This window comes from Bactrocera tryoni, chromosome 1 (assembly GCF_016617805.1).
Source record: "Bactrocera tryoni isolate S06 chromosome 1, CSIRO_BtryS06_freeze2, whole genome shotgun sequence".
In the NCBI taxonomy this organism is placed as follows: Eukaryota; Metazoa; Arthropoda; class Insecta; order Diptera; family Tephritidae; genus Bactrocera; species Bactrocera tryoni.
In genome coordinates, this window is record NC_052499.1 from 27,468,427 (window position 1) to 27,493,060 (window position 24,634).

Consider the following 24,634-nt stretch of genomic DNA (forward strand, 5'->3'; position numbering starts at 1 on the left):
TCAAACCTACGTTTTTTAAATTTATTTGTCTACATATGAGAAAACTAAAAAATGTGTTTCAAAAGTTAATAAAGCTTATGGAGCTTTAATTTATAGTATAGTTTCTAGCTAATAATTACATCAAAGCCAATTACTCGGTACATAATATAATATCATAATTTGCTTCTTAGTAAAATATTTTTTGTTACATTAAATAAAAATAAAGCCATTTAAAATTACCGGTTTCGGAACACTTCCTCATCGTTATGCAAATACTAGGAAATTTATGCCACCTGATAACATTGACAGTTTATTCACAGTTGTCATTGCAAAACTTCGTCGTTGAATCGGTTGTTTTTGGTGGTTTTCACTGTTTCGATCATATTATAGTATTTTGTTTTTTCCTACTTTTAATTTACATATAAAATAGTCCAAAATAATAACATAAAAAAGGAGGCTGTGCAATCCGTAGTTTACATAAGTTGACAAACGTAAAACTTAAGTGATGTGGAAAAGAGCACCATTGTTGTTGGGTGCTTCACACGTTGCTCCTTCGCCTATCCCTAATTATCATCATACGTTTCTCTGTTCACCTAACCATTTCCATTGTGCTCCGTACACGCTTCGCTTCTGCAACATAAAATCGTGCGTGTGAAATTTTATATTTTTCGTTTTTTTTTGTACTTGCTATACGCGCTGACCACAGTCGCCGCTTAAATTATCGGTGGTGTCCATTGCGGCGTTGTATCATATAATATGGGCATTCAAAGAGACCTCGATGTCGTCAGGAAGTGCCGCAAATCATTACTTCAACTTACGATGATCACCTCAATTGTTGCTGCTGCCACAATGACAAATATTATAGGAAGTGTTGGAGCTGAGAATCCAGTACCGATAAATGAACAGACCTTGCAACTAAATCGCCGCGCCGTCGCTATTCCGTACTGTGACGATGATAATACAGATCACACTATAGGACGCAGGTAAGCCTACATATTTCTTTCATATAACAATTTACCGCAAAAGGTTATGCTTTATAAATTGCAATATCACATTAGAGCATTCGTACAGATATTTCTAAAATGCTCTAGAAATATCTATGTACACTCAAGTAAATACGCAGAATTTATATGGTGATTTTATCGTTTTGGATAGAGAAAATTCTGATAACTGCGGTCTATTGAAGTTTGCAATTTATATAACAAATTACACGTTTAACAATCAAAATTAAAAATACAAGATATAGTGGTAAAGTGTTTTAAATTATTTTGTTATTATATTAAACTTTTTCCAATGAATTTGTTTGGTTCGTTTTCTCCAATTAATACTAAATAATCAATTTAATAAAAAATGAACTAAAGAAAGTAACTTGACGTATGTAAAAAGTTTTTAATTTATAAAAATTTTAAAATTAAAAAAATATTGCTATGTGAGTTAATCCAAGTAAGCTTAATGGAAAGTATATTATGCAAACAAATTTATCAACACACACTATATTTGCGTATGAAAACATAATTTCACCAGCAACTTTAGTATGGGCCAGTTAGCACGAGAGCGCTATTGGGGAAATTATATTGCCCACATTGAATTGACTTAGCTTCTCTTTAGTACTTTGCATAATTTTTTAATTTACACACGTATATTCTCATTTGGTAACATAATTTTTGAAGGCTGGCTGAATTTAAATAAAACAGATGCCCAGCCTACACCTTACCAACAAACATACGTTTGTTGTAATGGTAGAACGGGCACCTTCTTAATGTTGAAACTGGCGTCTGCGCTCTTTTACCCAAAAAAAAAGAAATGTTTGAAGATGATGTGGTCTTTTGCAATTCGAAGGTTTATTTACGAAATAACCTTCGAAATGGAGAGCAAAGCTACTGTTTATACATACAAATAAATCAGCAATGTAAACTCATGCGCTCAAACTTTTGCCGGCAGTGGTTTGAGCAAACAGAAAAAGGCGCAGGTTTTTGGCGCGCTTTTGTTGGAAAAGTGTGCGATATCTACGAAGATGAGTCATAAATGTTTATACTCGTACATTAATTACATGCATACAAAACCAGAGCAAGTAAAAATATTGATACAGATGTTGCTGATGCAATTTCAGATCCCTGGAAGATACCATGTTAAAGCATAATAAAATTATTTTTTTGGGAAAATTAATATATGGGCAGTTGGGACATGCAGACCAAAGCGGTGGCCTTGAAATACGCAGCCCTTTAAAAAAAAATCTTGATATCAATAGCTTTCATGCAATAATTACAAAAAAGTGTTGAAATATTTAAAATATGTTAAAAATATCTCTAATTTTTTACTATTTGCAAACTAAATTGCCCCTATGACTCATGCACTAACTAATTGCATTTACCAAACGTAACGTGCTGAAAATGCACGATTATTGTTGCCGTAATAATAACTATAAGAATTCAAACAACAAAGCGAGTATCAGGAAAATTTTTGCATTTTGTTTTAATATGTAAAACTAGTTTTTGAGATATTGGTCCCGAATTTTTGCATATTTTTTTACCATCATTTATTTATCATAACGGCAGAAAAACATTCCTGAAGTAATTTCGAGGAATGGTGCCATGTTGACACTGCTTGGTCGTATAATAATCCGGGTCAGTTCTGGTTACTTGGACCCAAATGTTGTGGGAACTACTACTACTCATTTGTCTGAACCGCCAATATCGGACCATTATCATACCTACTTATAATGCGTTATTTTGTGCGGAACCGATTAGCGTAATTGAACAAACAACAGAATGAGTGTAAAAATCAAATGTGGAGGTGTAAAGACGAAAAAATTGTATAAATAAAAATTTTCATACGTACATACATACATATGTACATTTGTGTATAAATGTGTTTATGCTTTTGTTTTTTGTTTTTCTTTTCCTCCTCTACTTCGTTTTGTGATGAATAACAACAAGTGGCAAATATCAGAGTTTCATATGAAAGTGTAAACACAATGGCTACGACAGACTGCAGCGGCACGACAGTGAACTGAAAACGTCGTTATTCATCTTACTACATGTACATTTTGAGAAGCAACAACAACACAATGGCCGGCATGTACAGAAAACAACGCAGTTGTCCATTTTGCATGTACACAATTTCGTTGTGGCCATACTAATACCTTTCACTTCAATGAATTTTAATATTTTGTTCAAAGTGAAATTTTGTATGCAAAAAATAAGTAAATAGGTAAATATTTTTGCTTTAAATTATCACTTGTTATTACAAATGATATAATAGAGCTATAATATAGCTATTTTATGCTTTTATTTGTAAAATAACATCAAGTTTGTTAGAGCTGTGAATAATTTTACATTTTACATATTAGTGGCATCACCACTCTACCTCCTCTTTCTATCTTCCATTCTACTGTCGTCCTACTGTCGTTGGCAAAAATAGGAGCAAATTGAAGTTAGCGAGAACGACAACTGTCGGCCTGCAGTCGTGTAGTCGTGCAGCTGTCAAAATAACACTGCCCATAAGAACGTGTGTATTTTAATATTTGACAGATGTAGTTTGCAGTCTGTCGTAGCCATTGTGTTTACACTTTGAGATTATTTAATCTTTTCTGATAAATATATGTACATATGTATGTAAATACACTCTCTCATTACAGACTGCTGTATATAACAACGCTAGACGGCCGTTTGTCTGCACTTGACGTCAGCAAAGGCGGTAAATTACGTTGGAGCGTGCCAACCGGTCCCGGACCGCTCATATCGTCTAGCATACATCGTCTTGAATTGACAAATAATGGACAATTCGTGCGTATGATACCTTCCTTGAGTGGGGGCATTTATAAATTCGATGGTGATTCCATTGATCCCATACCGATAACCACCGAAAATTTGCTTAGCTCCTCGGCGAAATTCTCCGATGATCTGGTCATTTCGGGTGGCAAGGAGACACGCACATATGGTGTATCCGTACGCACAGGCCAACTGTTATACGAGTGTTCCATGAATGGCTGCATTAATTCGACAGACGCAAGAGAGCCTGCAACTAGCGACGATAAAAATGGTAATACAATTAGCGGCGATGAAACGCAAATGGAACACAACCCCCTCATTGATGATGTGATTGTTGTGCGTCGACAGACACAAACTGTACGCGCTGTGGAATCGCGGACCGGTGTCGAACGTTGGAATTTCAGTGTGGGTCAACACGAGTTGAATATGATTAGACCGGCTGAATGCCACGATCGTCCATACAGCGACATGGATATCGCCATGTTGGATTTGGATATAAAGGTGGTGGTGCCGGAGGGTGTAATTTGTGCGTTCAGCAAAACAGATCCGAATGCAATGCTGTGGAAATACAAGGTAAGCTATTTAGGAAATCAGTAAAAAAAAAAAAACAAAAACGCAACTTCGGTTATATGGTAATATTAATAAAATCATTATTTGAAACTATACATAGTTTGATCATCCCATTGTGAGCGGTTGGAAAATTGGCGCAGATGATGAGCTAGAAACGATCGATTTGTTTAGCTCCGCTCAGTGGATATGGGACCATGCGGATAATATATTCGATCCGCCCATACAATCGATGAGTCCCTCGATTTATCTCGGCATGTATGATAAGCAATTATATATACAGGTATTTGACATTCTATTTCATATTTTAGACACGTACTTGTAATATCTTTTTTAACACAGGAATCGGTCACTTTGCGCCGAGAGATCGACGATCAGTCAAATTTATACAGACACCTAACAACCGACTCCCCGATGCCAGTAATACCTTGGCGGCCCATACCAGCTAGTAGTAATTCTTTGGCAGTAATAAAGAATGAAAAGGCGCTAACAGATGGCAAGCCGTTGGAGTCATCAAATGCCGTTACCATACTGCCGAATACAAATGAAGCTATACAAGGCAATGAGTTGGTACCCTATGATGAAGAACGATTTGCGCTCTCAGCACAATCTGTACTTAATGCCTCAGAGTTTGTGAATGGCAATGGTTTTTATTTATATTCCCGTGAGGACATGAATCGCAACGAAAATGTGCGCTGCATAACCGATGAGGAAGAGGAAGACGAGGCAGAAGAAGATGAAGAAGGTGATGTAGATCTAGAGGATGTGATGGATGGTGATGATAATGGAAATGCTGTGAATAACACCAATCATTCCGGTAGAGTCGATTTGGGTTTTAGTCTTGACGACATGGATGCACCCGTAAAGGTTGTCATACTGTCACTATGGTTTTGGTGGAAGGAAGTTGTTGTAATCGCTTTGACTACTGCAGTTCTAGTGAATCTATTCTTGGGACAACGACAGCGTCAAGAAGTTTTGGTAATTGAACGTCATGTGCCAGTGCCCACCGCTTATGAGGCGACCGAACAGTCCACAGTTGCACTTTTGGGTCCCACAAACGTTTGCGTTAATGGCACTGCGAACGCTTCCGCCAATGTGCATCGTACACTTTCAGAGTCTACCTCTTGTTCGGGTGAACACTTCAGTTCGCGCTTCCAGGGTGATTTCGATTTGATGCGCTGTCTGGGACGCGGCGGTTTCGGTGTTGTTTTTGAAGCGAAAAACAAATTGGATGACTGCAAATACGCGGTGAAGCGTATAACTTTGCCAAATAAGAAGGAATCGCGCGAACGCGTCATGCGCGAGGTGAAGACTTTGGCCAATTGCGAGCATCAGAATATTGTACGCTACTTTCAGGTTAGTTTCTTCGTGCAATAGTTTTTACCTGATTGTTAGTTGCTTAAATCGAATTTTTGCTTCATAGGCTTGGGTTGAAACCCCACCGCCTGGCTGGCAGGAAGAAGAGGATAGCAAGTGGTTGGCACACGAGATGTCCATGTCCATACAAATTGAGACGCCCGACGGCACAACACTGCCTTCCTTCGAAAATGCATCACTGCCACAGCAGCCGCCGCGACGTCAATTGCAGGTCGAGCGAAAACGTCAATTGCTCTCTTGGATGTCTAGCCTGAATAATACGGACTGTGGTTCCGAACACGAGCATGACAATTGCATTGAAGAAGATGAAGACGACGATTCTTGCATTATATTTCGCTCAGAGTCGCAGTCGCTGGCAATGAAATGTAGCGATGAAATCGATGATGAGAGCGATAGTGACAGCGAGGAAGAAAGCAAAACGAATAGCACTAAAAAGGACAAGCAAGTGAATGGCAAGAAGTTGCATACAAATTCCATTTCCATTGACATTCATTCCAATTCATTTGATATGAGTTTGCCGAAGAACGGCAAGAATATGGATTATTCACAACTCTCCGACTCCTTTCAAATTGAGTTTGTGCGTTCGGCGAACGGTGACGAAACCAACGAAGATAGCGGTTGTGCTGGCCAAACGAATGGTGACGTGTGGACTTCAAAGGATTTGGAACGTTCATTAAACGACAACAACTACACAACAAACACTAAAAGCAAACCACGCCCCGCCTCCCTAGAACTGGGCAAATTTGCCACAAATATTGAGAATAGCAATAACAGCAAAGCACTGCTGCCGGCCTCGGCATTGTTGCAAGCCACACAGAAGCCGCAGCAAAACAAGGTCTATCTGTACATACAAATGCAGTTGTGCCGAAAGGAGAGTCTACGCGATTGGCTGCGCGAAAATCGCTGTGAGTCACGGCAGAGTCATATCGCCAGCATTTTCCACCAAATAGTCGATGCGGTGGACTATGTGCATTTAAAGGGGCTCATACATCGCGATCTCAAGCCCAGTAATATATTCTTCTCACAAGATGGTCAAATAAAAATCGGTGATTTTGGACTCGTCACCGATATGTCCGAGATACCGAATATGGTGACAAAGTGTGGCGACACCACCGGTCTGCCATCGTGCGCACGCCACACACAACAAGTCGGCACGCATTTGTATATGTCACCCGAACAGCTGCGTGGCCAACACTACGACTTCAAGGTGGACATTTACTCGTTGGGTTTGATCTTCTTCGAGTTGCTCGTATTCTTCGGCACCGAAATGGAGCGCATTAAAACGTTGCGCCAGCTCCGAGATGGCAACTACCCACAGGAGTTTCCACATAATTACCCCAACGAACACGAACTACTCCAGTTGATGCTGTCCAAACAACCCGCCGAGCGTCCGGCGACCACAGAGTTGAAACTCAAGTTACTCGATATACTTAAATGGCCAGACTTCACTGCGGCTGACGGCGATCCGATGGCAATGGTGGCGGCGGCGGCACGACGCTACAGTCGCAGTCGGACACTCAGCAGCAGTGAAGCGTGAAAACGTCTTACATATACACATGCAGATAACTTGATGTCCGTGTAGTTTGTTAATTGCTAAGTTAATTTAAGCAATAAACGTTTAGTTATATTGCGTAATATACTGAAGGGTTTGCAAAGCTCACCATTAATCGTATTGAAATTGAAGCTTTAAGCTAACTTACGGTATCCAGTTGCTCTTAAAAAAGACTTAGATACTATTTTTTTACAATATACACACATATGTACATATGTAGGTGTGTGTGCAAATTGTTTTTTAATTGGTAAATGATTTGAAAATGTAAACCGACTTAGTCTCGTGGATTTTCGTGCATGTCTGCCGACTATACATGCACTCGTGCTATTTGAATGTGTAGTTAGTTTGGTAATTTCTTTTTTTTGTCCTTTAAAACGTGCGCCATCAAATTTTACATTTATAAGCTGAAACGTTGAGTATGCAAGATAACGCTAGGCAATAAATCTATCCACAAGTAAATACGGCTAGTATTACTAATCCCATGATTGACGTGTCTTCAATATTTCATTTGAATAAGCTCCATACTATTTCATTTTAAAAAGCTTCAAAATATCCACGAAAGTAATTATATTTATTTATTTTCGTGTTTCATTCATCTACTCACATTCTTTTTTAAATGCTTTTGACTTCCGCCTTTTCAGGTGGAACATTAATTTAAGGACATAGCATACATACACACATACATACCTATGTAATTAGTAGTATTTTGACTACCCTATATATTAAAAAAAAACGATAATAAAAATAGTTAAATAAGTAACATCGCTGTTTGCACTTAAGAACTCTGTATTTTCGTCAGGATGGAACGATCCGTTACATGAATTGAAGCCAACCTTGAAAATTCAAAACCCAAAGGAATTGTGGCATGCCAACGAATTCTGTGTTCTTACATCGTCAGTTTCTAATAAAGAATTGAGGAATGCTGTCGAGTTAACAGTCTTCGGGTGGATAAAAATCGGCTCCGTTCCGCTTGTTCAAGTGAATTCTTTAAGGCTGTAAAATGTTCGGGGTTACGAAAATAAATTTAAAAGCAAAGTCTTATGAGCCGAATTGGACTCTTGATTTTGTGTTTACCTCGTGTGGAAACGCACAGGTCTGCCGGTTTTTAAAATATGTTTAAAAACAATTTCGGCCCGTGATACGATTCCCGTTTTTGGAAGGAAATCGTGCAGAGAAGTTTAAGAGCGCATATATGCTCCATGCGGTTACTGTTGAGTTGTTGATGTTGTTGTGGTCTATGATTGTTTTTGTTGTTGTTGTTGTTGGAGGTATGTTGCCGACTTGGCAGTTCATGCCAGATAAAAATCCGGGTCCGTTCCGGTTTCGTAGATCCGGCATTCATCGTTGTCGTTCATCGCTTTGATGAGGTCGATGAGGTCGCACGTCCAAGTACTCTGCAAATTGCTAACTCGCCAAAATTCCACGATCTCGAATGATGAGACCCCTTCACAGCAGTGCTTGTTGCTGTTCACGCAATCTGAAGGAGTTTCCGTTTGCTTGCCGCCGACGAACCATAGAATTACTGATACAAATCGGAGACGCCGGGATGTTGATTTGAAGAAGACGAAGATTGTCCTATAAGATAGTCATTGTTTTCTCGAAATCACAATGCTTACTTTACATTGTTAACCTGCAGCAGGGAAAATGTCCAAAGGGCTTTACTATACCGAAATGTTGCATCGAATCGACGCCGAATTGCGGAAAAAGGCGATTATTCGCCCGAGAATTTTAAGTAAAATGAGAAGGACGTCGCAACTTAATTTGCCGACCTGCTACTTCAAGTTGGGTCAAGTGTATCGAGGTAAAAGAAGCATTAAAGTATGCTGAGTAAGTCATCGCTGCTTTTCCAAAATTTTCGTATTTCTTTTGTAAGCTATGAATGAGTACCTATGTATTTATCGCACCGCCCTTTTTTGTATAGATTTATTGATACTTTTGCGAGGGAATCAAGCTTCGTAGTTGCTGCTGAGATCAAAAGGTTAATCTTAAATTAATAAAATATTGAGTTCACAGCACCTTATCAATAATTATGAGAGTGCAAAAAAATATAAAATATACATATATGCTCCCGTTTTTTTTATTTTTTTTTCTTATAAGTGAGCGCCAAAGATAGAGAGAGGGTCTTGGCGACACTGAGCTTCGCGTTATTTAAGGTCAAGTGCAGTGATTGTGCTCCGTGCCATATATATATGTATGTATATATATTTTTTTCATATTTTCAGGGTGATTCATTATCATTGCATTTATTTACAAATTATTCTTATCACTTTTTAATTAAAAAAAATTTAAATATATAGCAAAGCAAAATAACAATAACAACACGTTAAAGAATTTCGCGATTAGACAAATATTAGACTTTTTGCATATTTGCGAAAATCAGTTCGACTTGCGAAAGCAACGCGATATCATCGAAAGATGAATGAAACGCGCCCGCGTCGGTTTCTCATTCTACTGTGTCTATTTTTAGTCCAACAAGGCGGCCAATGTCACACGACCGAAGCGAAAGTGCGCACGGGACACGCAGTCTCGCGTCTTTATCGCGAACAGCTCACTCACATGTTTAACATACTCGACGAGGACGCAGATCCGTGTGAAGATTTCTTTGCGCACGCTTGCGGCTACTACAACGAAGCGCTGAGCGACGAGCTGCAGCTGAGTGTGGATATGGCCGATAAGCCGATGACAGTGCCTCCCTATTTATACAATTACGAAGACCGTATGCATTTTTTTGAGCGTAATAAAGCCAACTTCCGCACTCCGCCGGGTCGGCTGCTCGCAGCGCTCTATGTTTCCTGTAAGAAACGCGAACAGAAGAATAAGTTGTATGGTCGCGGTCCGCTTTCTCAATGGCGCCGCATGTTACGCGAAATACCCTTCCTCGCGGAGAATGCGCGGCTCTATAGGGAGTGGCCGTTGCTGCGTCATGAATGGGACAATTTACTGGCACAACACGCCTACTTAGATTGGTTACAGTTGGCCGCAGAGTTGGCGGCGCATGGCGTTACGAGTTTCGTGCGCATTTTCTTTGCAGAGGCTACGGTCTTTGTGACGCCGGTTAGAGCGCGTCAAGATGTACGCTGCGAAACTTTGGCGGATTGGCAAGCGCAGTTGTTGACTTTTCGAGACAATGGCGACGAGCAGGCGGCACAGGTGATCGCCAGCGAGTTGCGCGCATTTTGTCGTGTGCTCATCGGTGAATTACCATTTGATGCCGAGTTAGACGGTGATCAAGGCGGGCGTAATAGCAGTTACGACGATTCAACGTTAAACTCGTTTAGCTACATGGAATACTTTAAATATTATTATAGAAGTTTGCGCTTCAGCGAGAAAGATGTGTGGGCCGCACGTGAAATAATTACCGATGAGGAGCGCCTAGAGAATATCGCTGCGCTCATACGTTCGACACACCCAAGCGTACTCTTTAACTTTGTTCTTTGGCAGGCCTACGTGACGCTACGTTACGAAGATTGCTTTCTGCTCACGGAAGAGTTCGAAGCGCTGCTGCTCTCCGAGTATTGGAATTGGGATGTGTTCAATGCGCATTTTAGTCGTAAAGTCGCGTTGGCCACGTATCTTTATCACACTACACGCTTTCAAGAGCAACGACGCACTGTGCTCTTGGGGGAACAGTGGGATCGCTTTTTATATACGAAGCTACAACGTAGTGATTTCAATTTGCCGCGCCTCCTTGCCACATATGCTAAAACTTACTTAGATCCCGCTAATCTAACGGAAATCTATGCGGCAGACAAATTCGAGGAAGGCAACTTTTATGGCAATTTGGTGACTTTGCGTCGTCGCCAGCTGAGAAACACATTTTTCACCGCCTTTATTGACCCTGAAGACTACAATCATCCCCTATATTTCTTGCGCAATTTTCTGCATTTTACTATTTTGTCATTACAACGTCCGTTATTCCATTATTTCGCCACACTGGGTTTTGATTTGTGGCATAAATCGGATTTGCTGTACAATTCAGATGGCTACTACACGGCCGTGTATTGCTTGGAACGACAGTCACTGTTGAATTACGAAGTTGCGCCGATTTATCAAATGCTGGGCGAATCCCAAGTTGCCGAGCTTTTTCGGTTTTATCGTGCTTTTGTCGAGTCTTTAAGAGATTATGACTTCTGGCTAGAGGGCGAATCTTTCGCATTCGCTGAGGATTTCGTGCTGGAACATTTCCAATTGACTTCGAAACGCATTATGTTCTATGCCGTTGCGCAGTTGCATTGTGGACGTAATGACGACTGGTTTAGCCTACTGATCAATAGAAGCTTCATGAATATGCCACAGTTCGAGGCGGCTTTTGAGTGTGACGCTGAACTGCCCATGAACCCGCTGGTCAAGTGTATGATCAATCACTGTGATTGAGTGAGGTTAATAGTTGTTAATAGTGTTAATAGTTGTTAAATGTTATAGCCTTTTTTGTTATATATATGTATTCCAATACATTTACGAGTATATAGCATATTTAGCTAAAATATCATGTAAATAAAATTTGTGTAGAACAATTCACTTAAACCCTTTGTTTTTTTTTTTTTTTGTTTTGGAGAGAAGCACAACAAGTGAAACTAAAATATGTTTTCTGATGACTTCTAACTTTGAATCACTTTTAAAAGTTCTGAAATAAGGTATAGTTATAGGCACCGTGACATAGTCAATTACTGCTTTATTGGACTGTATGGGTAATGCATAGTTGATCGGCTGAAAGGTTTACTTTAGTATCCAGTGCAGCAACTGCTTATCGGTTCTATAATCTACGAAATGCATATTATCAGAATCGTGTCCGGTGATTTCAACGGTATCAGATTTCAGAATAAGTAAATATAGTACATAACTACATCTATCTAAAAGCACCGTTACAATAGCTACAGACAGCTATCAAATAATCGATTTTCACACCAGGCTCTCTTAGAACTTTTGCTTCGCTTTGCGGTTTCTTTTGGCAGTAAAGCTCAATTTATGCCTTTGAATGAGTACGTTCTCATCGAAGCGAATCGTAGCAAGGTGCGACAAAATGATGGGTAATTCTCATCTTTTTACGCTTTGCCAAGGAGAGAAACATTGAAGACCCCTCAGTGGAATCTAGTGTGGAGATGAAACGAAACATAATTGGAGGAGAGATTAACTATGGGTTCACAAAGGTGAAGAACGCAGATGCAGTACACCACATGCCATCAGAAATGGATCGCCAAGTCGAGGAAGATCCAATGGTGTCCCCGGGCGATGAGAAAAATACTGAGCAATGCGAGTGTTCCTCCGGTTCTAAGCTTACAGACAGACTCTCTAAATTATACATTGAGAGCGAGCGACTCTTAAGAAGACGCAGGTAAGACAATCATGCAAAGTTATAATTTATATTGCCTAATAAAAAACTTAATGTTTTCATCTTGCAAAGCTATAGTAATCATGACACCACACCACTAAGCTCTCAGACGGGTTGTAACAAACAGCCGGCTAGTGTCATGCTTTATGTCGTATGAAGAAGAAGAAGAATAAGTATCACTGCAGCTGACTAAAGACTTGGAACGGGAAAACGAACTGGCAGTTGCACATGCAAATGCTGAACAAACGTATTCCTATGATTCCGCCATTCCAACCAGAGTACTTGGACAACCTCGTTAAACAATTCACAAACTATTGCCGAGAAACATTATAAGGGCCTTATTCAATAACACTAGTGGGGGAAGAATTTGCCCCATGGTAGTCTGAAGTACTTAAGCACAAAAAGATTGAAGGAAGCAATTTAATTTAGCTAAACTATCCCAACGAGAAGAGAAGGGATATAACTTTTATAACCTCTTAAGCTCGAATAAAAATGAAGTAAGTAAAGCAAAAAGAAATTCCTGGAAATCTTTTTCTTTTTCTTTCAGAAGCCAAACCAAACTCGGATGGTATCTAGTGCAGAGTCCTCAGGCCTGCTAATGGATTATTCATTAGGCTGTGAAGAACATACAAAGTACATTGAGCGATAGATAACCGAGAGGATGTGGTGTCTTCTATGCTAAACTAGATACCAAAATCGTCTCACGGCTACCAGATCACAGTAGTGTAATCAAAGCGGAGATCACAGCAATTAAAGAATGCCTTCTTTTTCTGACAAGGAGTGTGGCTAAGAACAATGAATGCAAAGCGACATTGAGATAACTAAAGTCTCTTTGGGCTTCGTCTAAGTTAGTGAAAGAATGTCTTGATCTCTTGAAGAATCTACAACCTATTTCATGATAAACCTGCCATGAATTCCAGGACATAGTGATATTCCGGGTAACTGTGAAGCAGAGATGATAACTATCCGTCGAGGGTTACTTGCGGACATCTCGGATGCTCAGATAAAACTTTTCACGCTAATAAAATTCATCAGAGCGAATAGAGTAAGAGTGAGTCTTGAGACCCAGTGGTAACGCAATGGAACTCTTAAACGCTTAGGTGCGTTCTGAGCCAGCACCTAAGTAATCTACCTAACACTGAAAGCAAATCGTTCATTCTGGTATACCCTTTGCTTCCTTCGCTTTGTTATTAAAGTATGAATTGTCACGCAGAGCGAGAAAAGTGTGTGTGCCATAAGAGTATCCAGGTACAAGCGGGCGTTTGCAGAGGAAGCGGTAGACTTTCTCCGTGTGAAACACCCTTACTTTTCGAAGTATTCAACGTTCTGCTCTTTTCCATAAATATTAATAAAATTTCATCCAATTAAACAATACTTGTTTTTTTTGTTTTGCAATACTTCATTTTTATTATTCCTCACTAACTTTGCTTCACAATAGCTTTTATATAATGGTCAGTGTTTTGTTTTGTAATTTTTTATCGCAATTTCTTAATCAACATTTGAAGCCTACAACTTAAGATTATGTAACACTGGCTTGAACTTCGTGTTCTCTATTTATTATTTATTATTTATTACTTATGGCTTATGCTTTTTGTTTGTGTATGAAGTATAAACTCGTTTAGAAATACCTATTCTTGTGAACTTTTTTATCACTTAATTATTATTTATTTTTTAAATATATGTTATTTGGTTTGTATCTATTGCTTAAGTAATTTACTGCTTGGTTACATTTGCGTGAAATACTTTTAATTGCTGCGCAATTGTCGGTTTTGTTGCCTAAATTTTCATATATGTATGTACATACCTTATACAGTAGCTTTCCAAATATTAAGAACCACTGCAAAATTATACTGATAATAAAACCCACTAGAGGTTATCCTAACTGTTCCAGAAACATGTTCAAGTTTGATGACGTTAAGCGAACTCTCTGTTTTTCTCTCAACACTTTCGGACTTATCTTCAGTGTGAAGCAGTTTTTTGTCATAAAGGAAGTTATAAAGGAAAAGTCGTTCCATAATATTAAGTAGAAGTTTCTCAAAAAATGCTGAAACTCTCTTTTCAATGCTGCAATGAAGCATCTCGCATATAAACAAGATTTCCTACAAGAACTTGATGTTGATCGCTCAGTTTATATGACAGCTATATGCTATAGTCTGATCTGAACTGAAAATTTTGTCCGGAGATTGTAGTACCGCTGCCTTACACAATAATCTATGACAACTTTTGGATTTCTTCAGTCATATAGGAATAGAAGGAAACGAAAAGGAAGATGAGTTGGCTAGCTCGGAGGTACTCAGCAACACAATTTCCCTAAGTTACGTTAGACCATTCAGCTCCGTTAAAATCCACTGAGTTGCTGGATAAGGTTTAATTTATAACAAATTTGGAAGTGAGAATGCACCTAATGATGGCCTCAGTGCCGCCGCCTGTAGACTGGCAGTCCTTCGCCTCCATTTTCAGGCAATCCACCAACACAATACACCCGAGTTTGCGTCATAACGTGAAACAGTAATTTTTTTATACCTTCAATAGGGTATATTAAGTTTTCCAAGCGATTTAGCTATGTCCGAATGTCTCTATATACGCGAACAAGTCTCTCAGTTTTTGAGATATTGATTTAAAAATTTGTAAACGTCTTTTTCTTCCCAAGTAGCAGCTCATTTGTCGGAACCGCCGATATCGGATCACTATAGAATATAGCTGCCATACAAACTGGACGATCGGAAGTGCTTATTTTGAAAGTTTTTTCATTTAACGAGATATCTTCAAGAAATTTGACATGGATCATAGCCTAAGAAGAGATTATTTAGCATATTCATAGTTGCCACACAAACTAACCGATAAAAGTCAAGTTCGTGTAAGGAATATTTTGAATTTATGAAGGGTATTGTAGCTTCGTTGAAACCAAAGTTCACGTTTTTTCTAGTTTTGCCAAACAGTTCTATAATTTCGAACTCAACTGTATGCTGTATGTATGTACGATGATTGGTTGTGCAAATTGAGTGCGTACTCGCGTGCTGCCACGCAATCACAATGCAACGTTTAAGCTATAAGTAATTGAAAATCAGACGTGAGCTTTCGAATTATTTTTTGTTTTCTTGTTCTTCCGTTTGCAATCATTGTTTGCTAATAAATTTATACAAAGTTGATTGGCTTTGAGCAAAACTGTGTTGTAAAAAGTATTACAACATTTCATTTGCGGTATTTTAATGTATGTATAACTGTATTATATATACTATGTATATATATGTATATATTTATCATCATTTCTTGTTTTTTGCAAAAGCGCGTTTAACAAACTTGAAGCAACATTATGAATCCAGCGGATTGAAGCAAAATTAATTAATATTTTTTATTTATTTTTAAATACTTTTATATAAGCTTTAGCACTTTTATGCGTGTATATTTTTTATTAAAATCTTTTAATCAATTCATTATTAAATATTTCCGCAATATATTTATAAATATTTCACTTGCAATTTTTAGGCATTTCTTGTACGGTTTCATTTATTTTTTACTTTTAATATCTTTTTTTAATTTTTTTTCATAATACTTCGGATTTACTTTTACACCTTAACCCTTCACTTTTGGGTTTAACCGTTCTAAACTTAACAATACTTTTTGCCATATATTAAGCTTCAATTTATTTTTGTTATTTATGTCTATGTGTCTTATTTATTATACATATTTATTTAGTTTTTACATTACTCTCTGTTCATGTTAGCAAATGTTTTCAAAATTAACAGCCATTTTGACGAATCTTTCAAATATTTTGAAATAATACAATTTGTAAGAACACAACGCAATAATCTAGCAATACGTCTACAATATAACAATAACAATAACACGTTTAGCATGACACCTAGCATTCATTGTTTATATTTATTAGTTAATACTTTTATTTGTATATATTTATTTTCATCGTTATATATTATATACAATATAGTAGGTATTATATATTTTCATCAGACAACACTGAGTAAGGTCCGCAGCATTTACAAACTTATAAAATATTAGACTTCATTTGATCGTAATTATGTTATTTAATTAATTAATTTTTTTAAACAACAAAAATTTTTCAACTAAATTTTCTATTCAAAAGTATAAGATTTAATATTGTAATTGCAAAATTATGGAAAACTTTTGAACAATTAATTTTCTTTCGATTTTTTTGTCCAACTTTTTTTCATAAAACTATTAAATACATTTTCATAAAATAATAATTTGCCTCTTTTTTCAAAACCTTTTACATATATCACTATCAAGCGCTCAACGGAACTTGATAAATTTATGATGGAAATATTATTCTAGTACCACTTTCAAATAAGTCAATTAATTTAAACAATTTAGACTCATCGCGTTTAGTCTTCAAAAGCATTTTAGCAAAACCATTTAGCTGTCTAAAAAGATGACAATTCTGTATTTTTTCTTTCATATCAATTTTTTCCTCTTCTTAATTGGCGTAGACACCGCTTACGCGATTATAACCGAGTTAACAACAGCTTCATATCAATTTACTGCCAATTAAATACTAAATTAGTTAATTAAGTATACAAAGTTGAGACCATTAGCGATTAAACTATTGAAATTTGCTTAATTCTTTAGTTCGGAATGAGTTTGGACAAGAACATCAGAAAGCTTTTAATTGTTTGGGTTACATCGTTGGCTTCCCATAGTTGCTTAGGTCTCAGAGCAGCTCAGCTAGCACTGGTCAACTACCACCAGCTGCAAGGTCTTTCTGGCCTAGGATAAATCGGAAGAGGTCAATTGAGCTCATCGCAATTAGCAAGATTCTCTTTTCAATGATTATAGGAATTTTAACTGGACTTTGTCCCATCGGGATTAATGCAGTAAGATCAGCTGTTTTGAAAAAGTTGAGATAGAGAGATCTTATCGCTTTCTCCTCGAATGTCCCGCTTTTGCAGAACAAGTTCAAAACACTCACGGGTCTCAAACAATTAGATATCCAGGTGATATAGCAAAAATAGACATGAAACAATAGATATGATAGGTAGCCACAGGAGTTCCTCATTTGGCTTCACAAAGGATTGAATGCATAGTTTAAGTGTTATTCCTCCACCATTCTGAAGGATCAGCCATATAATCTAAACTAAATACCTTGTGTTAGATCGAAAATGTTGGGTTATCTGAAGCATCTTCATCTCAAAGAACTATAAGTATTTAAATATTGCTTAACTCATCCATACATCTTAAATCTTTCTTACAAAATATTGATGAAATATTAAAGTTAAAAAAACCAAAAAAGAAACCAATCCACAAATTTATAAATACATATTATATAATCAAATCACATATCATATGATATTAGTGTTTGGTTTAGTAGAAGTTATTTTGGAAAAATCGGTTAAAGTCTATAATCACAAACACTTTGGTTCCCTCTTGAGTGAAACGCCTCAGATATGGGAGACTAGCTACGCTTTGGAATTTCTTGAGGTCTAGGTCTATATTGTTAATAACTCTAATAAAACTTCTTTCATGCTGGTCCATAGATCGATAGCTAAAAATTGTAAATTGTATAAAATTGAGTTTATTAGAGTTTTTTTGACAATATCTACCAAATAACGGGGGAGGCTAATTGTTTCTGTTCCATTGAGTGCTTGGTGTTTTTGTCCGATAGAACTTCGAATGATTTCTACTTAGTTTTTTAAACTTTCGAGTTTAACGCTGACCAAGATAGTTTGAGCTGCAGCTTTATTTACTGAAAGGAAAACGCGATGCCCTCCTCCATCTCTACAAGTACGGTTAGGGACTGAATTGAAGACAATTTAATAACGTATTTAACAAACGAAGGCTGTAAATAATTTTGAAAACGTTGAAATAGGACCATAGAAGTTAACAACATTAATCCATGTCCGTTTTATTCTGTGATGTAACGCTAATAGAATAAGAAAAGTCATAGAATTTTACAGAAGGCAAAATCTTAGTTAGAAGTTAGTGTTAATAAAACATGATAAAACGTGTGTAAATCGTTTTTTAGGCGGAACCTTGCTGCGTACCAATATTTGAGAAATAACCTACTTCTCATATGCGTATATTGTTGTATTAAATAACGATTTACTTTTGCTTTAATCATACTTAAATATTATAAGTATAATCTCATAGTAAAGATGTATAATATTTTTATTATTATATATTTTTAGTTTCCTGTTTATTTATTTATTTTATGTTTTTTTTAATTTTCATTTCTTTGATTTTTAATTTCGACTTAACTCATTAAATATGTGTCTAAATTTAGTATTTCACCTTTCTCTTTTATAAGTTTTTTTGTTGTTGGTTTTTTTTATAACTAATACCTTTCAATTAATATGTGTATACATATATACAAATTCAGCCTTAATTTGTTTACATTTATTAACTCGTTTATATGCTAGTATATAAAAAATAATTATCTGAAAGTACTTGGGGTCTAAAATCATGCCTTCAAGGGTTCACGGTTTATTCAAAGATTATTATTATTTTTTTATTTGAATGCACCGGCAACGCTGTAAAATGTTTCTGTTGTTTTTTTATTTGCCTGTTATTGTTTATATTGTGCTATGTACAGTGGGTCGAAATTCGTTAAAACCTAATTGTATTATTGTTTTAGTTAATTTAACAATATTACATACAGTTATGTATATTTATGTGTGTATGTTAATTCATTATTTGTGTGCTAAAAACTATTTCAATATTCGAATTCTAAAATTATTTGAAGTTTTCAACCTCTATTTGCTTTTATGAGTGCTTATGTGTGTTTCTAAGGGTTAATATTCTTCAAATATTTTCGCTAATTTTTCATTTTAACAATAATAACACATAATTTGTGCGTTCATTTTACTTCACTAAATTTGCCGTTTGTCTCAGCGTTTTTACCGCTAATTACAAATAAATACATATCTACCTTTATAACTGATAATTTTCTTTGTATGTGTGTTGCGTTATGCGTCTAAAATGCATAAACCATACCTAAATATGGGGTTCCATAACATATCCAAACATATGTGTACTTAGTAAATGTGATTTATTAATTTTTATACTCTTGCAACATGTTGGAACAGAGCATAATAGTTTTGTTCATCTAACGGTTGTACGTATCACCTAAAACTAAGAGAGAGAGAGATATATAGAGATATAGAGAGATATATAGAGTTGTATATAAGTAAATGATTAGGATGATGAGAGGAGTTGAAATCCGGGTGACTGTCTGTCTGTCCGTACGTGCAAGTTGTAACTTAAGTAAAAAAGCAGATCTTGATGAAACTTAGTATGCGCATTCCTTGGCCAAAAAAAAATTACGAGTTCGTAGATGGGCGCAATCGGACCACTGCCACGTCCACAACACGAATGAACAGAGAACATTTTATTAGTATGTGGCATATTAATAGTATGTAGTATTGGCAAAAATAGATAATATCGGGTCGATACTACCCTCGATAGAAAATAGATATTATTATAAATAAATAAATAAAAATAAAGAAAAAACATAGCAATTTAGCTGATTTTTTCATGTAAATCACCAAAAATGGTGATTTTTGAAATGATTGTATGGGGAACCCCCAGGGGAGTTCCAGAGGGTGTGCCACTGGCATGGGTGGATCGGCCGTCCAAAGTTAGTGGGGGTCGGTCATACATTTGGACTCGATTGGAGCACTCTAAATGGGTCAAAAGTGGGATTTTTCAAAATTTGCCCCTACCCAAAAGTTCGACCCAAATTGGGGGACATCAAAATTCGTTTCAGAGGTATGGTTCCTTCGGCAAAGTATCTTATTTTGATCCCTAGAATATGATTTTCATAGAGCAATGGGCGATTTTTAAATCGATATATATTATATTTATGATGATTTTCGTTTTGCTAACAAATCTTTTGTCGTAGATATATTATATGCCGGTCAGTTCTTCTGGTTGACGTTTTTCTCCTTAAGGTATCGCCCTGGCTTTGATTCTTGCATGTTGCAAGAGTATAAAATGTTCGGTTGCATCCGAACTTAAACCTTCCTTACATGTTGTGTAGATTTAATTTTTATTTTACTATTTATTTGTATTCCTTTTTATTCTCTATTCACACGAGTACTTAATTATGGTAATTCTTGCAAAGATCACAACTTTAAAGTATTTTTTCTGAAATTATTTGCATTTTCAGTTGCAAATGCCTACAAGTTCTTATTTATTGGTAATCGGTTTAGCGTCTTAGACCATTGTGCGAGCAGTTTAAGTTTTCTTCAGACCCACAATATAAACTTACATACTCACTACGATCACTTTTCATGAACATTATATAATGTTTTAAGTTTTTTATTTAAGTATTTTTTTAAATTTTTTATTGTAAAATATGGTGGGATAAAGTTTTTCACTATAGCCAACGGAAAAATACTGTTTAATATTAGACAGTTATTATGTGCATAGTTTAATGAGTAATACTTTACTTCAAAAACTAACTCAAAGGTCAAAAACAAACAAATCTAAATTACATAGTAATACGAAAAAAGTCCAAGAAAAATTAAAAATGGTATTCAATTAGATCGAGTAGATTTTGTAATTGAGTTTAAAAGCTCTCAGAACAGGATTAAGTAAAAGTATTCGTTTAATAAACGTTGCTTGGAACCACATGCTCTTCCCATTGCACTCCTCTCAAAGTAAAATATATCCTAATTATCACTTTATAATAGTTTTTAGCAAGTCGTTCATGAAATTTAATACGTTTAGCTGCAACACTGTCTCTCTTACGCAGATAACTCATTATAATTTGATTTGTGCAAGTAAATTTTGTTTCTCTTTTTCTTGCTTCTTCGATTTGCCACTTTCCAAAGCTTAGTAAATGGCAGAAGAAATGATTCTGCAACAAGATTTCTTCGGCTCAAGTGCGCTAAAACTAAATTAGAAAGCCAATGCGTATTTATAGTGGTCATAAACTCTCCGTTCAAAAAAATTAGCAAGTTTATGGTTTACAAAAATTTTGTTGTTCGAGATACTGAAGCATTAGTTATCCAAAGTTTTGGAAAATTCAATATTTGCTTCTTTTCTTCTCATGTGTTCAAGCCAAAATATTGTTTTAAGGACTCGATATGGAGGAATTTGGAAAATTAATATTGAATATTATGTTAAAAAACTAACTTTAAAGTTATTGATGGTTTCAAATTGGATTTTCCATCGCATATTCAGTCAAAAATTTAAAAGGATTTGAAGGATTGGTAGGAAATTTGACGAATAGTCCATTTTATTGTTGGTGTTAGACTATAAAAATTGCGAGAACAAATCTTGGAGAGTTACATACGAGGCAAAAATAAATCATTTCTGGACTTTTTACCTCTACTTACTCTTCTATCCTACCTCGGTCTTTTTACGATGAAAGAGAACAGTGAAAGATGATGCAAAGCTAGCTGCATTTTGCACGATTTACAAGACACAGGTTCTAATTTAGTTTATCGTCTTTAAAACGCTTTGTTGTTGCTTTACTTGTCATTTTGATTACTATCTAGTGTTTTTTGCGAGTAGGATTGCGTTCTTTTAGACATGTAGTTTTCAAGACGTATTAAAATGAAATTAAATAAATTAATGTTGTAGTCAAGAATTGACTTTATTATAAAAATGGGGATTTGCTATTAAGTTTTAAAAATGATTTAGGACAAGTGATCGACGTGACTGGCTCAAATAATTCCACCTGAAAGGCGATTGGGCTGTATGTCAACAATAGCGTGCTAAATATTCTCGGGCTTATCAGCGTAGACAAGTGACTTCACATAACCTGACAAAAAATAGTCAAGCAGTTCACTACATCTGGACTTTGAAAGCCCACAAACTAATATCCTTCTATATCCGGTCCAAAGAAGCAATAGCGTCTTCTGTCCGTACTGTAAGGGGACCCTGAGGATTACCCACTAGCGTAAATGTGCTGCGAAACCGATTCATGATTGCTTGAATTGCCGACTCTCCTCGGTGATTAAGTCGATTGAACATTGGATGCAACGAGCAATGTGTCGCGCGAGCCGAACCATTATTTTGGTAATAAATTTACATGATTTAGGCACGTTGCTCTGAACTAAATCAGTTCATTATGAAATAGGAAATCAAACTGAGTCCAAGTCCAGTCAAAGCTCTCAAAGATATCAACTCCGAAAAAAGTATTGCCCTGAAAACCACACGTCTAAAAAAAAAACAAAAATATATCGGGTCAGAAGTGACAAAGTCACAGATTTTCCCATGTTATTCTAAAGAGAATCATGACTATTTGGATTTGGGTAGGAGATTTTCGGTACTCGAAAATTTTGAGATGTAATTAGAATAAATTTAGAATTATAATGTCAAAATAATAGTATTTATATGTTACAGTAAGTATGTAGCCGTTAACAAGCTTTGTTGTAAATGTTGATCTTAACACAGGGTAAAGTAATATATAATTCCGAATCCATATAACGGTATTTTAAAATACCTTATCGCTTAATTTTTTGTTAGCAAAACAGTTGGTTCAAAATATTGGTTTTTTGCTCTAAAAAATGGACCATTCGCGTCAAAGAAATTCCGTACATGAATTTCTAAAAAAATTTCTTGGATACATATTTAATATACATATACTTTCTTTTTATATATGTAGATTATATATGTAGATGTAGACATATAGAAATACTTAAGTTCTCTTTGAGAACTCGAATTTAATCACACCATCTCTTACCTTGCTTCGCTCAGCACGATGTGATCAACTTTACATGAGAGCACAGTTGAGAGCGAATGGCTTTATGACATTAAATCAGAAAATAAATTAAATATCTTAATTTATTATGGGTACCGTTAAGGCAAGTAATTTAAATTTAATTAAAATTTTAAGTGAAATCAAATTGAAAAGGGAACATTCGTATAGCTTCTAATTTAGACTCTATTCTCGGTTTATTATACTGATAATGAGAAATAAAACGGGTATACTAATACCTTATATTCATTTATAGTTAGTTCAAATCTCAAATTACTTGCCTTTGCATAACAATTTCTATACCAAGCTAAATTTATTATTGTTTTCCCGATTTTTTTCTCTAGAAGTGTATCTACTTTAGCATTGCCTTAATTCACTACATATATGTACATACGTAGTACTTACAAATTACATGTTCTAAATTGTTTGGCTATTTGCGTATTTTAATCCACATAAACTAGCATTAATTCGCTCTTAAGGGAGCTAACAGCTGCAACAATTTGATTTTTACAGGTGAATTTGTGACTTCACCCCTTCATATGGTGCATACCTAAGTGAGTATATCTACCTAAATTGGCGGCATTTGGTTAGTCTTTCGTTTTGTTCGTGGGAAATTTAGCGATGGGCTCGAAAGTATACAGCTGTAGCTTGGACCCCTTGACCGCGACTCATATGCCTTCTTTGAAGAGTTTGAGCAGATAACGCTAAAGTATTGTGCAACGTCCTTTATTCCTAGTTGATTGTGTGAATTCGCTGACAATGGCACCGGAGCTGGTACAGCCCATCAGTTCTCGGAATACGTCGCCAATTTTGTAATTATATCTGGAAAGAGTACGAAATATACAAATTTAAATTAAAATTGCTTTAATTTTAAAATATTTTTATAAGTTTTACTTTTCCAATAAGTGGCTAATTTTTATTTCTAAGCTAGCTGACCCCAGAAACCCAGTTTTGAAATGAAAATAAAGTTGAATTTATATCGAGTTGAAAATCATTTATTTGGGATTTTTCTAAATTTTTTTCAATGTAACGCAGCTTGATAAACAACATTTTTTGCTTCCTGTTCCGCTGCGTAAATGCACGGAGAAAATGATTTTCCAACTCATAAAAAACATGGCATTTCTAGATTTATGCCATACAGTTCTAGCTACTATCGTTGTGTCCTATTGATTGTCACCGCAAATGCAATTTTCTCTGGAAACTGAATAGGTTTAAACTGAAATGGCAAATCGTTGGAAATCAAAGGAATTCGTAGAATCAAGCATTCGGCCCCCTTGCAATCGATATCTGCGTCACAATCAGTCGGGTTCCATTACACACTTTCGTCGCATGAAGATTGCGAAACATAATAATGACAGATCCAACTTTGAGACGGAAAT

General features: G+C 36.1%; 3 protein-coding genes across 3 annotated transcripts in view; 2 read left to right on the plus strand and 1 right to left on the minus strand.

Annotated features, from left to right (window-relative positions):
- Positions 1-317: 317 nt before the first annotated feature.
- LOC120771293 (eukaryotic translation initiation factor 2-alpha kinase) lies at positions 318-8,005 on the plus strand. The gene is made up of 5 exons (XM_040099229.1): positions 318-962; positions 3,617-4,322; positions 4,420-4,599; positions 4,659-5,672; positions 5,740-8,005. Exons 1-5 carry the CDS (start codon positions 736-738, stop codon positions 7,228-7,230), a joined length of 3,618 nt encoding a protein of 1,205 aa, XP_039955163.1. The 5' UTR covers positions 318-735; the 3' UTR covers positions 7,231-8,005.
- A 1,641-nt stretch (positions 8,006-9,646) lies between these two features.
- LOC120766797 lies at positions 9,647-11,769 on the plus strand. Its single transcript, XM_040092498.1, has one exon. It carries the CDS (start codon positions 9,661-9,663, stop codon positions 11,617-11,619), a length of 1,959 nt encoding a protein of 652 aa, XP_039948432.1. The 5' UTR covers positions 9,647-9,660; the 3' UTR covers positions 11,620-11,769.
- An 11,396-nt stretch (positions 11,770-23,165) lies between these two features.
- The window catches only part of LOC120766489 (ras-like protein family member 10B), a gene marked incomplete at its 5' end in the record, with an annotated part of 138,530 nt that continues 137,061 nt past the window's right edge, over positions 23,166-24,634 (minus strand). Inside the window, one exon of the mRNA XM_040092040.1 lies at positions 23,166-24,077. Within this exon, the coding sequence (XP_039947974.1) occupies positions 23,960-24,077 (118 nt within the window). The remainder of the gene's footprint in view (positions 24,078-24,634) is intronic.

Excerpts from the sequence above, each read along its gene's own strand:
- LOC120766797 (XM_040092498.1), top strand. The coding sequence starts at position 9,661 with ATGAATGAAACGCGCCCGCGTCGGTTTCTCATTCTACTGTGTCTATTT.
- LOC120771293 (XM_040099229.1), top strand. The coding sequence starts at position 736 with ATGGGCATTCAAAGAGACCTCGATGTCGTCAGGAAGTGCCGCAAATCA. Across the intron at positions 963-3,616 it reads GATCACACTATAGGACGCAG|ACTGCTGTATATAACAACGC; the intron begins GTAAGCCTACAT and ends CTCTCATTACAG. Across the intron at positions 5,673-5,739 it reads ATATTGTACGCTACTTTCAG|GCTTGGGTTGAAACCCCACC; the intron begins GTTAGTTTCTTC and ends TTTGCTTCATAG.